This window comes from Tetrao urogallus (assembly GCF_951394365.1).
Source record: "Tetrao urogallus genome assembly, chromosome: 11".
Lineage (NCBI taxonomy): Eukaryota > Metazoa > Chordata > Aves > Galliformes > Phasianidae > Tetrao > Tetrao urogallus.
Window position 1 is genome coordinate 13,727,564 of NC_136824.1, and position 21,110 is coordinate 13,748,673.

At 41.8% G+C, this 21,110-nt stretch overlaps 2 protein-coding genes across 2 annotated transcripts in view; one reads left to right on the top strand and one right to left on the bottom strand.

Moving 5' to 3' along the window:
• CCNB2 (cyclin B2) lies at positions 1–6,685 on the top strand (the record flags this gene model as incomplete). Its single annotated transcript, XM_079540727.1, has 9 exons — positions 1–24; positions 1,004–1,129; positions 1,209–1,337; positions 1,613–1,783; positions 1,858–2,016; positions 2,319–2,555; positions 5,438–5,578; positions 6,160–6,270; positions 6,584–6,685. 9 exons carry the CDS (start codon positions 1–3, stop codon positions 6,683–6,685), a joined length of 1,200 nt encoding a protein of 399 aa, XP_079396853.1.
• Positions 6,686–9,029: 2,344 nt separating this feature from the next.
• MYO1E (myosin IE) overlaps positions 9,030–21,110 on the bottom strand; it is a gene marked incomplete at both ends in the record, with an annotated part of 86,203 nt that continues 74,122 nt past the window's right edge. Inside the window, 6 exons of the mRNA XM_079540715.1 lie at positions 9,030–9,106; positions 9,575–9,744; positions 11,785–11,980; positions 14,866–14,958; positions 16,045–16,202; positions 17,441–17,587. Coding sequence (XP_079396841.1) covers positions 9,030–9,106; positions 9,575–9,744; positions 11,785–11,980; positions 14,866–14,958; positions 16,045–16,202; positions 17,441–17,587 — 841 coding nt within the window. The remainder of the gene's footprint in view (positions 9,107–9,574; positions 9,745–11,784; positions 11,981–14,865; positions 14,959–16,044; positions 16,203–17,440; positions 17,588–21,110) is intronic.

A 21,110-nucleotide genomic window follows, 5' to 3' on the forward strand; every position in this document is an offset into this window, starting at 1 on the left:
ATGGCGTTAACGCGCCGCGCAGCCGTGAGTGTTGCTCGTGTGGGAGGCGGCCAGGGCCGGCCCGGCTGAGGAGATGGGGGGCAGGAAGTCGAGCGAGTCCCCCGCAGCCGATGGAGCGGGCGGGCTCGATTAGCGAGGAGCTGAGCTGAGCGTCCCCAGCCGGCTGAGTGCGTCGGGAGGGCTTCGATCCCTTGTGGGACGGGAGTGATGGCGGTGGGATGCTGCCGTGCGGCATGTTCGCTGCCCCGGGTAGCGGCCGGAGCGGCGGGGGTGCGGCGGAGAGTGCGAGGAGATCGGGGCTGCGCCGGGAGTGCGGCGGCCCTCGAAGGGGCGGGGCCCCTGAGTGGAACGAACACCTGTGCCGCCGTCGGGCCGCAGCTGGCCTTGGCCGCTCCCCCGCCGAGCGAGGGACGAGGGTGGGGGAGGGGACACGTGTGGGGGGAGAAGGAGGGGAAAAAGAACGCTTTTAAAGTGAGCTTTACGGTGGTTTAAACTGAAGGCTGCTTTCCATATTTGGAAACTCCTGGCTGGCAGCCCTGCCCACGGCAGGGGGTCAGAGCTTCAAGGTCCCCTCCAACCGTAGCCGTTCTGTGATTCTTTGCAGTGAAAAACAGGGTGTGCTTACATCCACGTAAGATAATTTCTTCATCTATAATAAAAAGAGCGTTTTCCCCGACCAAGTGGAATTTTTGCTGTAGTCCTGAAGTGGGTAAATGCAATAAACAGGTGCTTGCTTGCTACCTAACTTGGAGTTAAAAGGATTTGAGGAGGAATTAGGATTTGTTTGCTGTTCGGAGCATTCAGCTCCATTCCATGGTGCTCTCTGTAAATAGTTTGGCTTCTTCTTTTGAACCTGTGTGCACGTTTAGGAAATGAAGCCTGGTTAAGTAGTACTCAGTATGTGTAGAAGTGTGCCAGTAGGGTGGTATGTGCTGTAATGTAGTTAAACATAAAAAAATCAGAAGTCGGACAAACTTCACTCACTGATGTTTTATTGTTTTAGGTCATGAGAGGGATGGAGAATGCTGTGATGGGACATAACAGCAAAGCCAAAGCTCAGGTGACTGGCAAAAGGGCTGTTTTGGAAGAAATAGGTAACAAAGTTACAAGAGGATCCAATGTACCTAAGGTAAAGTTCACTCGAAATCTATCAATAGGGAAAGGGTGCTTAACTAGCTCTGTACTAATAGCTGTTGTTTTCACTGCAGAAAACGGACTGCATCAAACCATCAGTAAGGGCTACAAAGGGACCTGGCAAGATGACAAATACAGCTGTACCACCTAAACCTCCAGCTGCTGTGAATCAAGCAGTCAAAGACACTACTACTGCATCAAAGGTAGGCAGTAACAATACTAATCTGCTCCTTAGGGCTTAGCCGGAGCCCTAACATCAAATTTTATTTGTAGGTGTATTTTGTTTCCATGTTGGAAAAGCAGAGCTTTTGTCTTGAAGGTTTGGTTTAATGCGTGGCATCTTGGTGAAGGCTTGCTACGCTGGGATGCAAACTCTTTCAGCTTCTAAGCTTGATAAGTTGTTACTACAAAAATGTGGGAATAAAGAAACAACGATGCTTTGTCAGTAGACATGAAAGCACTGTGATCTGCTTCTTAGGTTCTGTCCCCTGTCCCTATGGATGTATCTATGCAAGAGGAGGATTTGTGTCAAGCCTTCTCTGATGTGTTGCTCCACAACGTAGAAGACATCGATGCGGATGACTCGGGGAACCCCCAGCTATGTAGTGACTATGTAAAAGATATCTACCTGTATCTGAGACAGCTTGAGGTATGACATACTGAGTCTGTGCTGCTGCAGTGGAGTGTTAATCTTGTTGCTCACGCAGCTCTTTCTCTTAACAGCTGCAGCAATCTGTGCGCCCACATTACCTCGATGGGAAGACGATCAATGGACGTATGCGTGCAATTTTAGTTGACTGGCTTGTCCAGGTCCACTCAAGATTCCAGCTTCTTCAGGAAACGCTGTATATGTGTGTTGCAGTTATGGACCGCTTCTTACAAGTAAGTCACAAAGGTGTTTATCAATGTGTGTTTAGATTGGGAGATTTGGTCCATAACTGTGGTTTTAAAGGCATTTAGGATTTCTTCCAGGAACCCTACAGTTTGTCTGAGAGTTCTGTAACATAGCATCTTAAGTCTAAAGCAGTGATTCTTTGAACTTATTATGGGAATGCTTTTGACTCAGAAAATCTCAATTATGTTTTTAATAATAACAGAAAAAAATGGCATTTTAAGCTGATGAATTATAATGTTTGTCTAGAGCTTAAATTTTGAGATGTGCTTTTCCAATTCCTGTGTTGCAGAGCCACCCGGTACCTCGTAAGAGGCTTCAGTTGGTGGGTGTAACAGCGCTGCTTCTAGCCTCAAAATACGAAGAGATGTACTCTCCTGATATAGCAGACTTCGTTTATATTACTGACAATGCCTACAACAGTGCTGAAGTTAGAGAAATGGAGATCACGATTCTGAAAGAATTGAACTTTGATTTGGGACGGCCTCTTCCACTTCACTTCTTAAGAAGAGCATCAAAAGCTGGGGAGGTGGGTACTTGTCCTCACTGTCTTGACTCTTCATGTGTCACAGAATTGCAGAATGGCTCATGTTGAAAGGGACCATGGGAGCCATTGGGTCTGGATTCTTGACTTGCTCAATTAAAGGCGTTGGGAGCTGCTTGCCTGTATCATGTGCAGGTGGCTTTTAAATATCCCTCACAAGGGCGACTCTGCAACTTAGTTGTATGATGTCTTCCAGTGCTCCATTGCTCTCTGGGTTTAAAAAAAAAAGAGAGGAAAAAAAAGTGTTTACATAGAGTATGTATATATAGGATTTCTTCTCGTTCCTCTTGATATCACTGGCTGGTTATAGTTCTGTCTGGGTTTTAGCTTTCCTAACCTAATGTCTGGCTGCTCAGGCAACTTCTTTGTAGTCCTCTCAGGTGACCTGTTCGTGCTTCCACTCCCTATAGACTTTCTTTTCAAGCTTAGATAAGTCCAGGAGCTCATTCTTGATCCATGGAGGCCTCCTGGACCTCCTTCCTGCCTCCTTTTTTTCAGGATGCACTGCTTCAGGGCTTGGAGGAGAGATGGTCCTTGAATACTGACCAGCTTTGTTGACGTCCCCTCTTCCTTCCAAGGGATTCCTTTCTCCCATGTCACCCTGCTAAGCAGTTCTTTGAGAATTTACAGTTCATAGTCTGCTCTCCTGAAGTCCGGAGTAGCAAGCTTGCTGCATACCCTCTTTGATACCCTGAAGATTTTGAACACCATTTTGTGGTCGGTCACTATAGCCAAGGCTGCCTCTGAGCTCCACATTACTGTCCAGTCCTTCTTCATTGATGAGGACAAGGTCTGGTGTAGCACCTTTTCTCGTGGGTTCCTGTGCTACCTGGGAGAGAAAGCTATCACAACACATTTCAGGAACCTCTTTGATTTATGGTGCACTGTTGTGTTGTCCTTCCAATAGATATCAAGGTGGTTGAAGTCCGTGTTTTGTGAATGTGAAGCTGCTCCTATCTGTTTATAGAGGGCCTCATCCACTAGGTCTTCGTGATCAGTTGGCCTGTAGCAGACCCCCCACTATGACGGCTCCTTCCCTTTAACCCAAACCTATAAGCTCTCTGTCAGCTCCTTGTTTATCATGGAGGTGGAGCTCCATGAACAACAGGTGGTCATTGATGAGAAGGCAGCAGCCCCCCTTTCTCCCCTACCTCTCTTTCCTGAAGAGTTTACCCATCTATTCCTACATAGCAGTTGTGAGAGGCACCCCACCACATCTCAGTGATGCCATTGACATCACAGCCCTGCTGTTCCTCCTGCTTGTTCCCAGTGCTGCATGCGTTGGTGTATGAGCACTTAAGTTGGGCTCGTATGTTTATTTAGTAGATCACTGCGTAACTCCTGAAGCTAGCTGAATTGCGAGCTTCATTGTACTCTTTTTACTCTTCATTTTACTCTTCCCCCACCCCCTAGAGCATGGGTATCCAACCTTTTGGCTTGCCTGGTTTGTGTTGAGTAAAGGGGTATTGTCTTGGGCTGCATAAACATAAGTTGCTCCAAAAATAATGCCTCCTATTTATTTCCATGGAAACTACAGCAGGTATAAAGAACACAATGACACTATTTGGTAGGGTGGATTCTCAGCTAGAAAACAGTCTTCACTCTAGTCATCACCATTAGCTATGCATTTGCTCCAGTGGTGAACTAGAGCCTGCATGCCACACTCATAAAAATCAGCCATTCTGTCAGACAGCAACAAAATATAATGGGAAGTTGGTGGGAAGGTTCAACCTTCATTGCCATGCCACCAACATCTAACTTTGATATCACGGGCCGACATAATAAAAGGTATATAATACCTATATTATATAATATATAATAGGAGGTGTTACTTTTGGAGTAGTCCTCATAACATATTCAATATCATCAATATATAAGTAATAAGGCATTGTAGTTTTTAATATTAAAATGTTTAAAAACACAAAATTAGGGGGATATTTGACTGTGTTTTTATGAAACAAATGCATCAGTCTTGTTCAGTGGATATGGCTGTAATTCTCAGTGAATTCTCAAGGTGTTGATCAGATTGAAATCTTACTGTACGTCATACTTTGATAATTGTTCACAAATGTATGTACTGTCAAAAAGCAATGACATGATTAAGGTGTGGTTGTGAAGTGAAGGATTATTTTTCTCTCATAAGAAGTCTTACAAAAGTCTGGTAAAGAGGCAGGATCAGATTCCTTGAGTTGAAATCTGTAACTCCACACATTTGAAAATGTGAACACAATTTATTTATATCAACTGAAAATGGTGTCATGAGAACAAATGGGTGAGTTTTTGGCACTCTTGAAACCTATTCTCAAACACCTTTATCAAAACGGAAAGCACAGCTGCGCATTCTTTGGCTAAACACTGCTCCAAACAGCAGTCAAAACGCATACAATTCTCTGCCATCACTTGAATCAGCACTGCACTGCTCTGCCTTTCCTGTGCCCTGCTTTCAGTCACAGTATTAATAGAGCACTGATGGTTTGGTTGTTGCTGAGCAATGGGTGTGTGCATGGGGCAGCTCTGTGGTGAAGAGCTGCTGCCTTTACAGCATGGGGCAGGGGATGGCTGCGCTGCTGTCTGTGCTGGGCTGAGGGTTGGATTTGCCTGCTGTGGAGGGAGCACTTGTAGCCCTCGTTGGGCACCCCAGTGCTCGGTACTGCCATCTTCTGTTGAGTGCTCCTCTGACTGTGTCTGAATTGCAAAGGCTGCTAGACGGAACGGGTTTAGAATTTAGAGGCAATTGCTCGTTAATGTTGTTGACTGTTGTTTTGCCGAGTTATTTCTAAGTTGATACTTCAGGGTTGTTAATTCTGTTATGATAAGGTAAGGTACAAGGTATTTTAATGTGGACTAATAAACTCTCACTCCCGTAGGCGGACGCTGAGCAACACACACTGGCAAAATACCTCATGGAACTGACACTGATAGACTACGACATGGTGCACTGTCACCCCTCGGAGATCGCAGCTGCTGCGCTGTGCTTGTCGCAGAAGGTTCTGGGCCATGATAAGTGGGTAAGGGTTGCAGTCAAAATGAAGGGGGTTTTCCTCCATACAATTGGACCATCTAAAAAAGTACTTTTGGAACTCGTGTTTAGAAGTAATGCTGGAGATTAAATGACGGACAGGCTGATAGGAAAATAATTATACCACTGAAAATATAACTTACTCTTTTCTATATGAGTACCATGATTTGATTATGAAAGTGAGTTATAGGGGAACATATTGTATATTTTGTTGGTTTGGGTTTTTTGTTTGTTTTCTTTTTTAAAGTAGATCTTGATTATGTAGCTTGCAAGTAAGCTAGATTAAATCATGGAGTGTGAATATAAATTGTAATTCAGCTATTAGTTACTCTTGCAACGTTTGTTTTTGTTGTTCTGTAGGGTGCAGAAATGTGACTCAGCATTGATGTGTTTAGTCTTCCACTGCATACTAAAATTATTGCGAATCTGCCTTTTCAACTGGCAGTCCTACAACTCCTAGCACTGAAGGCTAGCAATTGATACCTGGGACTTGAGTGAACTGAAGTGATTGTGTCTTGAGCAGAATTCCCTCCCTTTATAGATCCTAAATTTCTTAATGTTGTGCTGCAGGGTACAAAGCAGCAGTACTATACTGGGTATGCAGAAGACAGCCTTGCAATGACTATGAAGCATATGGCCAAGAACGTCGTCAAAGTAAATGAAAACTTAACAAAATATACTGTAAGTATATCTACTTAAGTAAGTCATGTAATGCTTTAGAAAGCCACCTTTGCTGCATGTTGTGATTTTGCAGATGAACATTTTGTATGTTACCTTACAGCATACGCTATTTTGACAAGCCTCTGAGGGGGTGTTCATCAGTACTAACATCAAAACTCTTTATCTAAACTACTCTTGGTACTCTGCCTGCTGGTTCACTTCTAACCCTTACTTTTGTTTGTTTTCAAAACAGTCAGACTAACTCAAAATTGTCTGTCTGGATTGAATTGACTGTGCGTGTGTGTAAACTTCCTGTAACACTATTCCTCTGCAGGCTGTAAGAAACAAGTATGCAAGTAGCAAACTCCTGAGGATCAGCACAATCCCTCAACTGAACTGTAAGACTATCAAGGACCTAGCTGCACCACTCTTATAACCCTAGGCAGATGTATTCTGATGATATATGCACTTTGTGTCATCCTCATTTGCCTACTGAGGAAAAACTACTGCCCTGTGTAAATAGTATTCCAGTCCTACCACCACCATTTCAGACTCACTCTGAAGTTTTAAACTTGCTTTGTACTACAACTGTATACCTAGAAATAAAGCTCCTCTCTTTCAAAAAAAAAATAAAAAAAAGTTATGCCTGCCATTTGATGTCGTAGTAGAACACTTGACAAACTGAGTGGCTGATGCAGTTTGCACAGAGATTGGTGATACTCTTTGTGGTTGTTTCCACAGTGATAATCTGGATTCATAGTGGGTTATATTAAGTAATTTGTTCTCCCTCTTAAAGAGTAGGCAGACTGTTAATCGTTCCTTAATACACCTTAAGGGATGTTTGTTGTGTAGTTTCTTGCAGTGTGTTGTCCCAGAGAAGCATTCAAGAAGTAGTTTGACTTCAAGGTTGGGAAAGAAATAGGCTGTAACAGATACAGCCTTGTGGTTTAGATAGTAGAGGGATGGACAACTCATTTTTGTATCTTTGTATGCCTAACCAAAGAGCAGAGGCAGAAAACAACCCCTGTGATCACAACTAGTGGTATGCTCAAAGGAGTACAAGCATTGTAAGTACCTCAGTTCTTTTGCCTTGCTTTATTTATGCCTTTCTATTGATGTAGTACTTAAAATATATTTTAATGTTAAATTGTAACCTTAAGATATTCTGTAAATCCTGCTGTAGTCATTACCTCCCTTCACTGTCTCCAGTATGGATGTGCTGGCTCTGATGTAGGAGCAAAACCACAGAACTATGAAACTACCTAGACATCCATGCTCATCTGTGGAATAATGTTGGAGCTGCAAGTGTTAATCTTCACAGGCAGGTATCTTTTCTCTAGGATAAGACAGGTAATTTGAGTCTAGCACTTACTGCAAGCGTTTCGGGGAGGAAGAGTGTTTGATCACTCAAGTCTATGCAGTTCTGTCCTGGACTGAGACTAGTTTCTAGCTGCTAGTCCCAATACAAAAAAATGCATTGTGCATTCTGTTATCTATTAATGGAGATGTTTGTGTGCCTAAATTAAGCCTGGGCAAATGGCTTTGGAGGGACAGGATTCAGGATTTGGCATCTTAAGAGCAGTTATAAAAATTGTGCGTGTTGATTTGTGTAAACTTTAACAAAAAATGCAGCATGTAAGGCTTAGCTGGGCAATAGCAAAAACAACCTGAATTAGAGCACAGGAAGGGCAATTTTTTATTTAAAATCATGACAGTAAAATCAAACAGGTGGTGGTTAAGACATGTTAGCATGTATAATATCTGAAAGCAAAGTGCACAGTGAACAGACTTGTTAAGCTACCTGCTTGTTTTGTTTCATGGAGGTTTGAAAGGCAAAGCAGTGAATGCTTGTAACTATGGCAGACAGCAGCAACTCTAAATGGTGTGGGAGGCGATCAAACTTAAACAGTAACACTTCTGCTTTTAGAAATCAGGAGGATTAGCAGTAAGTACCTGGCATAAAAACCATAGTAGAACTTCTATGAGTAAGAACAGTGGAATACAGCATTATACATTCATACATGTTTCTAATATATTCAGTTTTTATATACAGTATAGGATTTGTTTCCATAAATGTACAGCTTTGCATAAACATAACAGGTGGAGCATCAAACATAAAACCAACATGGGCCAGCCATATTCTAATATAAGTCTTGAAGGCAACGTTGTTTAGCATTACTCTGCATTTTTCTGTTTAAACTTCTTGTAGTGCCTGCTGGAGACCCTAGACACAAGTGCACCCAGTTCCATTACACCTCTAGAAAATTACTTAAATACACTCCATCATGTTAGGTTTTTAGATGGTGAATACCCCAAATCACCCTAAATCTTTTGAACATGTAGCAGCATACTTAATATGTTCTCCAGCATTATGTGCATTAGAAAAAACACGCTTTTAACATGATCTTTGTTAGACAATTAAAAAGACTACTATCAGCTAAGAGGCACTTAATATTCCCATTTCCAAGTGTGTGGTCCCAGATTATAAAGCACCTTTCTGTTCCAGGATGATGGTAGGTTTGGGTATTCTTCACTTGTGAAGTGTGAAAACCAGGTTTTAAATAGAATAAATAATTTGTCAGTACGTCCATTGCTGTATGGTTCTGAGACAGAGGATCTAAGTCTGCTGTGAATAATATTCTTCTTTCTTGTATGCAACTTTACTGGTGAAAGGTACTGCTGAGAATGGCAGATCTTAGGAGATCAGTGTCCTGAAGGCAAGGGGAAATATCCTCAACACTGGTAACCTCATGCCATTTTTTCTTTTTTCTGAAAGTCTTTTATATCTTGGTGACATAATTGTTGGGGAAAAGACCTTGTTTCCCTCGTAGTCTTCCTGTCCACCAACCAGAAGGATCTATAACAAAGAAAGCAAAGTGAAGTGAGGCTTTGTAAAACCTTACTGTTTGTTTTCTGAGGCAGACTTAAAAAACTTCTTGCCTTCCTGTCAGCCTTCTTATAGAGGATTGATAATAAATGACTTGGAAAACTGAATTGGCTAATCTCTTGGCTACATGACTGTGCTTTTAGGTTTCTTTGTAGGCATGGAGAAGATGCTTTGTTACTTGTTTTTCTTATGACATAGGCTAATTTTCAGCCAGAAACTCTTTAACAGTTACAGTCAACTAAATTGACAGTAGCAAATACTGTGCATCTCTTTCAAGTGTTCACTCTTGCCTTAAAGCGACTGTGGAAGATATCTTTGCATAGAAATTTGCAAGCCTAGTCATGGAAGACAGCTGCAGGTTAGTTCCAAAAGTTATGCCTTTTTTTCACTCCTTGGAAAATGTACCTTCAAGATGAGTGCTTTTATACATTTACATACCTTCTTTGATGATGTCAATCACATCGTTGGCATTAAAGCTAAGTTCGTCTGTGTCCTGAGCATCATATGCATACAGTGCCTTGCACTGTGGTACCTGAGGTTTAGGTTTTGGCTGTGGTTTAGGCCTTCCTCCAGCTGGTGGGGGCCGGTTTGTTGACTGCCTGCGAACACTGGGGGGTTAGGGGTAAAGAATGTTAACATCCTTCAGAGATTGAATGCACTTGTTAATTGTCACACCAATTAAAAATAAGCATATAACACTAGGACCACTCCTCTGAGTGTTAAATTTAGTTAAGCACTTGGAAACAGCAGGTCAAATGCATAGGAGAAAGCAGTGCTCAGAGCGGAATGGAAATAAATGCCCATGTCCTCACAGCTCACATCCACACGCAGGGCTGCAGCTGCTTTGTGCTGCCAGCAGGGTGTGCGTGCCTCAAGCATAAGTGCTGCCCTGGTGGTGGGGCACAGCTGGCCCATGCCTCTGCCTGTATGAGACTGGTGGAGAGGGGCCTGGCCTCTGTGCTGAAAATAGGGCTGCGTGCCCAGAGCTGCAGCTTTAACTTCCTTTGCTGATTACCCTAAAGAAATGGAACTTCTTAGGAATACTGTAAGATAGAGTGCTTTTTTCTGCTTGGAAAGTGGCCCTGGGAAGATCTACTGAAATGTCTTGGGAGCGATAATACTGGTCGGGAGAACAAGGCTGTATTAATGTTATGGCAGTCTTCAGTTACAAATTCAACTTTCTACTCCGTGCTCAGAATTTGGTAGTATTAGCATTAGCAAAGCTTTGAATGCATGCTATCAAAATAAACCTGTCATCTTCCTCTAGGCTTTACCATCATATATCCACTCTGATTCCCAGACTTCCCAACGCATTTACTGTCACAAAGATTAAAAAAAGAACCACTATTTTTTTCAACGCCTACCTCAAGTTTTCCTTACTGAGTTGTGTGCTCCTCAGGGTGGGCATGTCCCACTGTTTCTGACCAAAATAATTCCTTCCAAGTAGTATTTTACACTATGAAAACTGAAACGATTTGGTAAAGCTGTAGAGATTGCTAAATACTCAGTACCCCATGTGTTGGGATGTTAAAGTCTCAGAAATGACTGCCAGGTTGCTTTGGAACAAAAACAGCTTCTTAGAGAAACTGACCTCTACAAAAGCCATTTGAAGGGGATAAGCAGACAGCTGATCCCAACAGTTACTGCTCTAGCTTTTATGGATTTTATTACTTTTTTTTTGTATTTTACTTTTTTCCTCCCACCAGCTTTGAGCATGCAGCTATCTTGGGGGGGGAAGGGAGAAACACTGTGTTATATCTTCACTATCTCCTCTAGTTTGACAACTATTTTAAATGGCAATTACATGAACTGGGAGCTTTAATGTGTTTTTATCATCCTTATAAACTTAAAAAACAAATGACTGAAATAGAGTTGTTGGTGTTTACCAAAGCATTGGGAACTACCTGGTATAACATGTTTTTAATCCTGTTAAGAGTGAATAACCTTCATTATATACCTGATTAATGTCTATTCACAATTGTCTGGTAAAAATCACATAGCTTTACCCTAGCTGTAGCTTATAGATTTTGGTGCTAGTGCAGGAACCATATTCTCAAGACAAAGTAAAAATCAAATGTTATCAAAACAGCTTTACAGTGAATTGACGTGCAGTGAGAACTTCAATGCCGGGAGGTTATTAGTTTACAAGGTGGAAACATTTGAAAGTGCTAGCATCTGCTGAGAGTTTTGAAATCGGTAAAATTAATAGTTGCTGTTTTGGTCTTTAAATGAGAAAAAATTAAGATCAGTCAAATGCTGTAAATGTGCTTGCAAGCTTTTATGGCTAGCAGGCGGTTGAGAGTTGCTGTGAAATACCACGTCTGATCTTTCCCTTCTGGATTACAGATAATAAAGAAGGCCTATTAAAATTCTACAAGTGTTTTAATGGTGTTGAGTAGAAAGGACTGTGCAAGTTTAAGAAATTAAACTGCAACTGATGCACGTTCATTCCTAAAGTTTTACTAAAACTTTACGTCCTAAAGTTGTGATGGATGTGTTTTTTAGATCTGATGGAAGAGGAGTCCTTTCAGTGCAGCTCAGTTGCTTAATCTGGGCATCTACAGGGATGTTATCAGCAGTGAAGCTTGAGCACATGGAGCTATTTACAGAAATCTACTTTTCTGTCTTAGATGTAAGGTAAATCTTACCCAGCTGCTCCTTGGTCAGGTACTTTAAGAAAATCCAGGCTTTCTGGTTGCTGTGAGATCTTGCCTGATCCTCCTGATAGCTGCCGTGGTAAAGTTGGTCGTGTCATGCTGGTATACAGGGTCCTTTGACTGGCCTGCTGATTTCCGGGGATTTGAGGACGTAGTGGAACATTTGTTACTCCATTTTGCTGATGATCTGGAAGTAAATAAAGCATGAACACATCCAGTCCAAGTAATGGCTCTACACTAGTAGCCCTTTTCTTGGTTTCTAGTTGATGACATGGGTAAATATCTTGAGTTTGAAAACAATTCCACCTACGTTTGAGCTACTTGCAGGTTCTTGGTATAAGGATCTCGATCCTTTACATTCCTAAAACCCTACTGAGGGAAGTGGGAGCTGTGCTCAAAATTGAGTTGGTTAAAATGATGTGGGTTAGTTTTCTCTTTTCCTCTGCTTATGCGTTTAACACTATGTACATAAATACAAATGTATACATCTGTACTTACCTCTATAGGCACATGTAGACCTGGACATATCAGAATACCTTGAGTCTGAATGTGTGCATGTGTGTGTGAGCAAGTACAAACATAAATACATACACGTGTACATTTGTACACATGGTTACACATGTATATATTCCTATTTGCACCTGTATGCTCACATGTTTGCACATTAAATTTATATGTATGTGTGTGTGTACATATACACGTACCTATGGGCACTGCATAAACTTAAGCACACATGCAAAAGTATACACATTAATAGCTGGGAAAGGAAGAGTTCAAGACAGAAGAATCTCCTTAAGTCAGGGACACGAAAGTACACTGATATTAAGAGGTTATGAGCCTGCAGTGGATAAGAAGGCCAATGGTATGCTGGGGTGCACTAAAGAGTGTGGCCAGCATGTTCAGGAAAGTTATCCTCACCACCTGTTCTGCTCAGGTAAGTACATGTGTCTGTGTGTATGTGTGCAGACCTGCACACATCTATCTATGAGCAGCTGGAGTGTATGCACGTGTCTGTATATAAGTCTGTGTACTGTCTGGACTTGTGCCTTTATATGTGCACAAATGTGTGTAACCACACAGACACAAAGGTGCACACTAACAGACACAAATACAGACACGTGGAACACAATATGCAGGCACATACAGGTACATGCTGACACATCTGCATCTTCACATGCATACCAAGCATAAATGCATGTGCACATGTATACACAGTACATGTGTGTGTATGTATTTGTGTATACATGTGTGTGTATTCATGTGCATCATGGGCACATGTACACAATACACATGCAGATACAAACATGCACAGACCCATATGCACTGATACACAGACAAGCACACACTGACACAAACAAATGCATGTGTATGCATGTAAATGGGCACACATGTACAGACACACATGTATATACAAACTGGACCATTAATTTCAAACCAGCCGTGACTATGGCAGAATACATTCTGAAGGAGCAAGGATGAGGCCCTGGCATTAATTTCTCACACTGTGAGAACAGGATGCATAGAATTGTTTGTAGCTTTCAATGAGGAATGTGACCAAATCATACAATTGCTTCAGACTCCTGCAAAGTCCCAACACCCTACATACAGCTCCTTTGTAACAGTTGTTTTTAATCTATTATTGGCTATTTTACAAAATGGTTTTTGAGTTTTCTATTTCCAAGACAATATGATAATACAGTACGATTGATTTGAGGTATTCATGAGAATTGTACTTACCTTTTAAACATAACACATGAACAGTGGTCAATATAGCATTTAAGTTCTGTCATCAAATTATCCCTCCTGCATACCAACACCATGATTTTTATCTGTGCCACGATCATCTAGTTCAGCTCCACTGGAAAGTTAGGCCTCTGTCTTGCTGGACACAGAAGTAGGTTCTTTTAAATGGGACTGACACACCTGCCCAGCAGCTGTCACAAGGACTGGGGATATATGCTGACAAAAGACTCTGCTGCAAGCATACTTCAACTGTACTTTGGAGTTGAATACAAATCTGCACCCAAACTACCTTAAGGAAATGCAAATTTGAGCTTGGTCTAAAGTTACATCTTCAACCAGTGTTTCTTTTTGTCTGTTTTTCCTGTAACTCTAGAATTGATGAGTTTTTGAAAATGCAAATGAAAAAAGCCTTCTCTTGCTTTATTTGATTCATCCTCAATGAGTATTTACTGCCCATGTTTGCAGGCTTTTTAACTTCTTTAACCACAGTGATTTTCTACTTTAGAAAAGCTGCAGTTACTGCAAATCATGCACTCATTTGTCATTGTTTGACTCATGGCTGAGGTTTTTACGAGCATCAGGAGCTGGCTAGTTCACTTGGTGACCAGGATGGGTTGAGTACTGAACTTCAACTCTCTTTCTTACCACTGTGCTTCTCCATAAAGACCAGGTGACTTAAAGAGAATCTTTTGTTCGGGAAAAAAAAACAAACCCTGACCCAACAAACACTAGAAATGTAAATAGAAAAAAAAAAACTGCTTGGGAAATGGTGGGTCAATGGGACATTGTTCTTTCCTCTGAGTTCACAGGCTAAATTAATCATATCACTCAAGGGCAGAAGTGAAACACCCTCATTACATCAATCCCATGCAGAAAAGCCACGCGCCCTGACTTACTGACACAACTGATAGGGCTCAGCACTTGGGTTACATGAAAGTTATTGTGTAACAGAGTAGAACAATGAGCTATAAACTGCATTCTGCTGTTCATGGCCCTGAAAGCATTTTCATGTGTTGTGTCTTTATGAATGTATACACTTTGCCCTAAAATGGAAAGGGGAAAGGCTATGAGGTCATACACTCAGTGGCCGAACGTAGCAGCATCCCTAGCCAGCTGCTATCCACCATGTATTTACTTCTCGTGAAATACCAGTTCAATTGGCACCAGACTCCCAACAGTCATCGTAAAAGGCCTGCAGTGTATGTTTCAGTTAAGAGTAAAAACTTTACTATGCATTTTTAGTGGAGAACCAATTTACTAGATGGCAAGAATAAAAGCATAAGTCTGAATTTTGAACTTTGCTTTAGACATGAGGCTAAACAAACTTACCAGGAGGAGGAGGTGCAGCTCTCATAGGGTAAGACTGAGCTTGAGACCTGCTAGAAAACCCTCTGCTTTGGGAAAGGTTACGTCTAGTAGGACCTGAAAGAGACAGCAACAGTTTGGTACTGTTTCACGTTTACATAAGTAGGTAAGGTCTTCTGGCTGCAAGGCTCCTCCTCTATGGTCAGAGAGGCCATCTTCCTTTTCCTTCAGGAATAATGAATCCAATATCTACAGTGTCATCCACAATGTGCTAAAGCTTTAGGTCCAACAAGGATGGCTTTTAGGCATACTCTCCCGTTTGCGATCCAGTTCAGCCATAGGATATAAAGTGTCTTGAAGGTGTCTTGAGACACTGAAAATGGGACTCCAAAAGCTTTAGGACTTATTTTAGGAACTACTGATAGCTGGCACAGCAATCTATAACACTTCTGATCAGCAATTTCTCTGCACACAGAAGTACACTTTTCCCAGTTCTACGACACCAAGAAATTTCCCCAGGACAAAAAAAAAAAATCAATCTTAACTTGTCTAATTGCACTCCCTAGTTTGATGGGAAAATAGCAAAATGCTCCCAGGTCTGGTTAAAAGTTTGGTGTTTTATACTGAAAGGAGACTTTTTTTTTTTTTTTGCTTTTTTAATTCCCCAAGAATACTGTACAACAAAAGCCTTTCTCATTCTCCTTACAGAATCCTCTAAGTGCTGGAAGCTAATGGTGCACAATCAGTATGAGAAAAAGGTAGAACACAAAACAGACACCAGTATATGTGCAGTTCAGTCTTTGGTGATGCACAGAAGTTACTTCCTTTCTGCATCAGCACCACTGGAGGAATGGCAGGAGCCCAGAGCAGTGAGAAAGACTCATCTGCAAAATGCCTGGCTAGTGTGCTCTCTGTACAGTGTCATGAGTAAAAACCCAGATTTATTTTGACACAGGGAAAAGAATTTCAGGCATTTCAGAAGCAGTTGTTATATATGGAAAGTAATAAGTTCCAAAAAAACTGTAGAGCAGTAGGGAAATTTGTTGTATCATTATGATCTGTAACTTGGATCTTATTTCCAATGTTAAGGAGAAACAATAAAGAAAATGCTGAGTCAAGAGACAAGCAAGGAGAGAAAGCCAGACTCAACCATTCTCTAAATTTCTAAATCATCACTAATTTCCAACAGAAAATCATACATACGGGAATTCTTTGGTAGCCCTGGTCCAATGCTGATCTGCAGCACTTTATTGCTTGGTTTGAGAATGGCTATATCACCTTGGCCTTGAATAAACTGCACTTGTCGAGAACCACCACTGCTCCATGGCCCCCAGCTCTCCTTTTTCAGCTTCACTTCTAGCCTATAACAAGCACATGAAAACAAGAGAAGGAAATAAACTAAACACCACAAACACAAAGCATCTGTGCGTCTAAGCAGGACAATGATGCTTGGCAGTAAATAACTTAGAGATATAAAAATAAGAAGTTCAGACTAAGAACTATATTCAGTGAATGAATAACCTGACATAAAATACCTCATTAAGCTTCTTTTTTTCCTTCTCCCCTCGTGTTTGACTTAAATAATGTTTTAGCTTTCCTGGTAAAGGAAGGAAGATATTCAGGAGAAGACAGAGAATATGAGCACTAAGGTGCAAGGCACTGAGCAACAGACACGTCTACCATAAAACAGATTCAGCACTGCCTCTGTTCTTCTGTATATGCAATCAGGTGACTAATACATGCTTTGTGTACGTATTTGGGGAGTGACCTGTTTTGCAGTCACACATCTGTATGTATGCACACGCATTTATTTCCCAATACTTCCACACTGTGCTCTGTAATGTAATCAGATAAAATACATAATTGTAACTATAATGATACAATTTGCAGGTTGCCCAGAGAAGCTGGGGATGCCAGATCCCTAGAGGTGTTCAAGGTCAGGCTGATCCCAGGCAACCCAATCCAGCAGGTCCAGCCTTGCCCACAGCAAGGACATGGAACTTGGTGGGCTTTAACGTCCCTTCCAACCCAAGCCATCCTGTGATTCTACAACAAGCTAGGAAAATCTTGGTTTAGTTTTGGGCAAGACCCCAGAAATAAATCATATTTTACATGAACAAAAAAATGTCAGGTACTGGCTTAGGACTCCCACAGCATAGAACTGTACGCTACAGGAATGTTCCAAACTTCATCTGTCCTCCTCTGCCCTTTCAAACTACGATAATCCTCCCAAATTTTATAATTCTTGCTTACAAATCCAAATTCTTCTGCTGCTAATTTGCTTCATGGGCAGGAGCATTAACAGCTCTGACAGCACAGAGGTGCTCTGTGGCAGGCTGAAGTTGCAGACCCCTGAGCCTGATGTGTGTTCAATAGAATGAAAGCAACTTATCTACGCACACGGACAGTGGAAAATGGCAGAGGGCCCAGGTGCGATCCTAACCTATTACACTATGATGTGCTAAAACAAAGTCCAGCTCACTTGCATTTTTACAGCCTGCTGCCTCTTCTAAATCAAAGCATCGTGTCAGGAGCTCTGCAAGCAGCATTCGTTCATCTTGTTAGAAAGAGCAAAGATTATTGAAAAAACTAAACTCACGTATTGCTGAATTTCAGAGGTAGTTTTCCTTGTGTTTTCTCTTCATATCGTTTTGATAAGAGGCTTAAAAACTCAGTTTTGAAGACTGATTCAAGCAAGCTATCATATTCCTGTTCATGTAGAATGAAAATGTCATCCTGCATCGTGCTGAAAAGAAATTGGAACATTTACCATTCAGAATAAAACTTAAACAGCAATTACAGCCAGTATTATAATGAAATTAGCAAAGTACAGATGGTTAACTTTTAACAACATAAGAAAGTCCAAACAGCATTAACTGTAGAGTCTTGCTTTCTGAGAACACCTTTTTTTGATCAGCTGGTAATTGAGTATCTGAAGCAATCCCTTCTGTGACACGGGAAAGCTACTTGGTTATTTTACAGTAATCACTGTATCCTAAGAACATGTCACATTAAAGTCACAGTTAAAGTCCATCTCTTCAATAATGGCAAAACTTGGGATTAGAGATGAACTGGAAAGTCACTAACCATAACGTAAGACTGAAATCCAAAGCAAGCAACTTCTGAACGAATGCTCTGAAGTCTCCACTGTCTTTTGCTTGAAGCAGTTAAACAGCATAAAAATCATACATGTTGGCATCCATTGCCATCACTGGATCAACTCATACAGAAAAAGCTGCAAAACATTTCTGTCCTCCCCGTCACAGAATCACAGAATCACAGAATCACCCGGGTTGGAAGGGACCTCAAGGATCATGTAGTTCCAACCCCCCTGCCTAGCAGGGCCACCAAACATACACATTTAGATCAGGTTGCCCAGGACCCCGTCCAACCTGGCCTTGAACACGTCCAGGGACGGGGCATCCACAACCTCCCTGGGCAGCCCGTTCCAGGGCCTAACCACTCTCCTCGTAAAGAACTTCCCCCTAACATCCAACCTAAATCTTCCCTCCTTCAACTTGGATCCATTTCCCCTAGTCCTGCTATTGTCAGCCCTTATGAAGAGTTTACTCCCCTCCTGGGTGTAGGTTCCCTTCAGGTATTGATAGGCTGCAATGAGGTCGCCCCGCAGCCTTCTCTTCTCCAGGCTGAACAAGCCCAACTCCCTCAGCCTGTCCTCATAGGGGAGGTGCTCTAGCCCCCTGATCATCTTAGTCGCCCTCCTCTGGACCCTTTCCAAAATCTCCATGTCTTTCTTGTACTGAGGGCTCCACACCTGGACACAGTACTCCAGATGGGGCCTCACAAGAGCCGAGTAGAGAGGGACAATCACTTCCCTGTCCCTGCTGACCACCCCTCTCCTGATGGAGCCCAGGATCCCATTTGCCTTTCGAGCTGCCAGAGCGCACTGCTGGCTCATGTTGAGTCTCTCGTCCATCAGGACCCCCAGGTCCTTCTCTGCCGAGCTGCTCTCAAGGACCACTCCTCCCAGCTTGTACGGGTGCCTGGGGTTCTTCCGGCCCAAATGCAAAACCTTGCACTTTGCCGTGTTGAACCTCATTAGGTTCACCCGAGCCCAGCTTTCCAGCCTGTCGAGGTCCCTCTGAATGGCATCCCTTCCTTCCACCGTATCAACCGCACCACTCAGCTTGGTGTCGTCAGCAAACTTGCTGAGGGTGCACTCTGTGACTGAACTGTGAGGTCCCCGTCCTCACAGTTCCTTTGTGTTTTAGCCAAGATCATTGTTATTCTGGCATGCTTGTAATTTGTCTGTACATGTATCAATTTTCCACAGTTCCTAGCTGTAACTACATAGATGCCTGTCCATTTCTGCACCCTCCCTAAAAGAGGTATAAACAAAGCTTTCCAAATAAAACCAAAACTTGGAAATGGAGGGTTGGTTTGTTTTTGTTTTTTAAATAGTTCTGAGGTTTGGTGCGGTTTTTAACCTACATGTCTCATCAAAACAAAGTTTCATTTGTGTGGCCATGCCCACCTCTCCCTTACCTCCTTACCCCATGACTTGAACAGCACATCAGGAACCATAAGATACTGTGGTTCTGTTTGCTGACTCCTCAGTAAACTACCTGTAGTCTGAAGCTGGCCAGTGTCCCATAGGAGGCACCCATGGAATCAGGTCACTGCATGGGTGACACGACAATGGGGACAGCTTCATGACTGCCCTTCCCTTCCTCCCACCCCTTTCTGGCAGATTCATTGCTGACTTCCTTGCTTTTCAAGATCTGAGCTCCAATCCCCATGCAGCCACCCAAGCACTGGTGCCAGAAACACGTGCACCAGGCAGGAGATGGCACAGAGCTTTTTTCACAGCTGTACAGAGCTGAGAATTGCTTAACCTTGTCACAAAACAGTTGTCACAGACGTAATACTTTCACCAAAAGTAGTACAAACATTTAACAATATCTAATTAAAAAAAAAAAAAATTATTTGGGATAGAAAATTTACAGCTCCTTTTCACGGTTTATTAGACCACTACACAGTGTCTGAACTCAAAGCTTCTCTGCTGCTTCATCAGGGTTAGTCAACTCTTGTTCTAAGACTGGACTAAATCTATTTATTATATTGTCCACTCCTGCAGACATAAAATCATTTCTGAGATGATTACAGGATTATTTTTTTTTTTAAGAGAAGAAAGCTGAAAACAGGAAAAAGAAAGCAAGTTACAAATATGGCCAGCAAGCTGTAAGAGCCACAGCTGAGGAAGAAGTTGCCAATACAACTTCTAGCAGCATTATTCACAGCTGCTGATTCAAAAAAACCCCAAACCTACAATTGTTACACTGAAAAGCTATTTACACCAAGGATGCTATTACTGCAGATATTTACTGCAAGCAGCAAACCTCCCTATCACAGCACACTCCAAAGCTCATCTCATGTGAATTTTAACTTTACCGTGTTATTTTGTGCTACATATTTGCTTCCATCTCATCTTCACCTGCAGTTGGTAATATTGGAAAATACAGTTTTATCACAGTGATTTATTTCAATACATTAGGTGTCACCTACTAAGTGGAAAAAAGAACCATCTGTGCGCATTTCTTTCCAGAGATCTGAAAGGTTTAGTTAGATCCAGACTTGACATTCCTTTGTAGTTTTCACTTTTTTTCTCCCCCTTAAAGCAGTACACTACAAACTTGCCAAAAAGTAAATTAAACCTCACACATAAGGAATTAAAGGAAATTTAAGCTCAGAAAAGAAGCTTCAGTTTTCCATCACAGTCTATCTGCCCTTGTCACTGATTTCCAATCCTAATTACCTAGCAATTAACACTTTGAGCATGCTCTCTTCCTTTTCACTCACGGCTGGTTTGCTTCACTGCTGATTCTTTAAATATGAAGGTGGTGAAATAAGACAGTTTTTTTTCTGACCATCATTTTTTGTGTAGCTACTGTGAAGCCCACAAATCCCTCTAGATATTGTGAGTACCTATTTACTTTATTCAGAATTGAAAAGCAATTTCGTATTACTGCTACAGATGCTCTAGACTGTTAGGTATGAAAATACAGTTCTGAGATGAATGCTGTGTTATACCACATCCCATTTTTATTGCACCAACTTGAAGTTCACCCAACTTCATACTCTGAAATCTTTACAATTGCATAGGAAAAAGTGTATGAAACTACAAATGAATTACTTTAAGGTAGGTACCTATTTACTATTCAAAATAGCAATGAGAAACATGAGAAAATAAAGTAAAATCGTGACCTTCACTACCATCAAGCAAATCTAGAGCTTCAAAATGTTCTGAA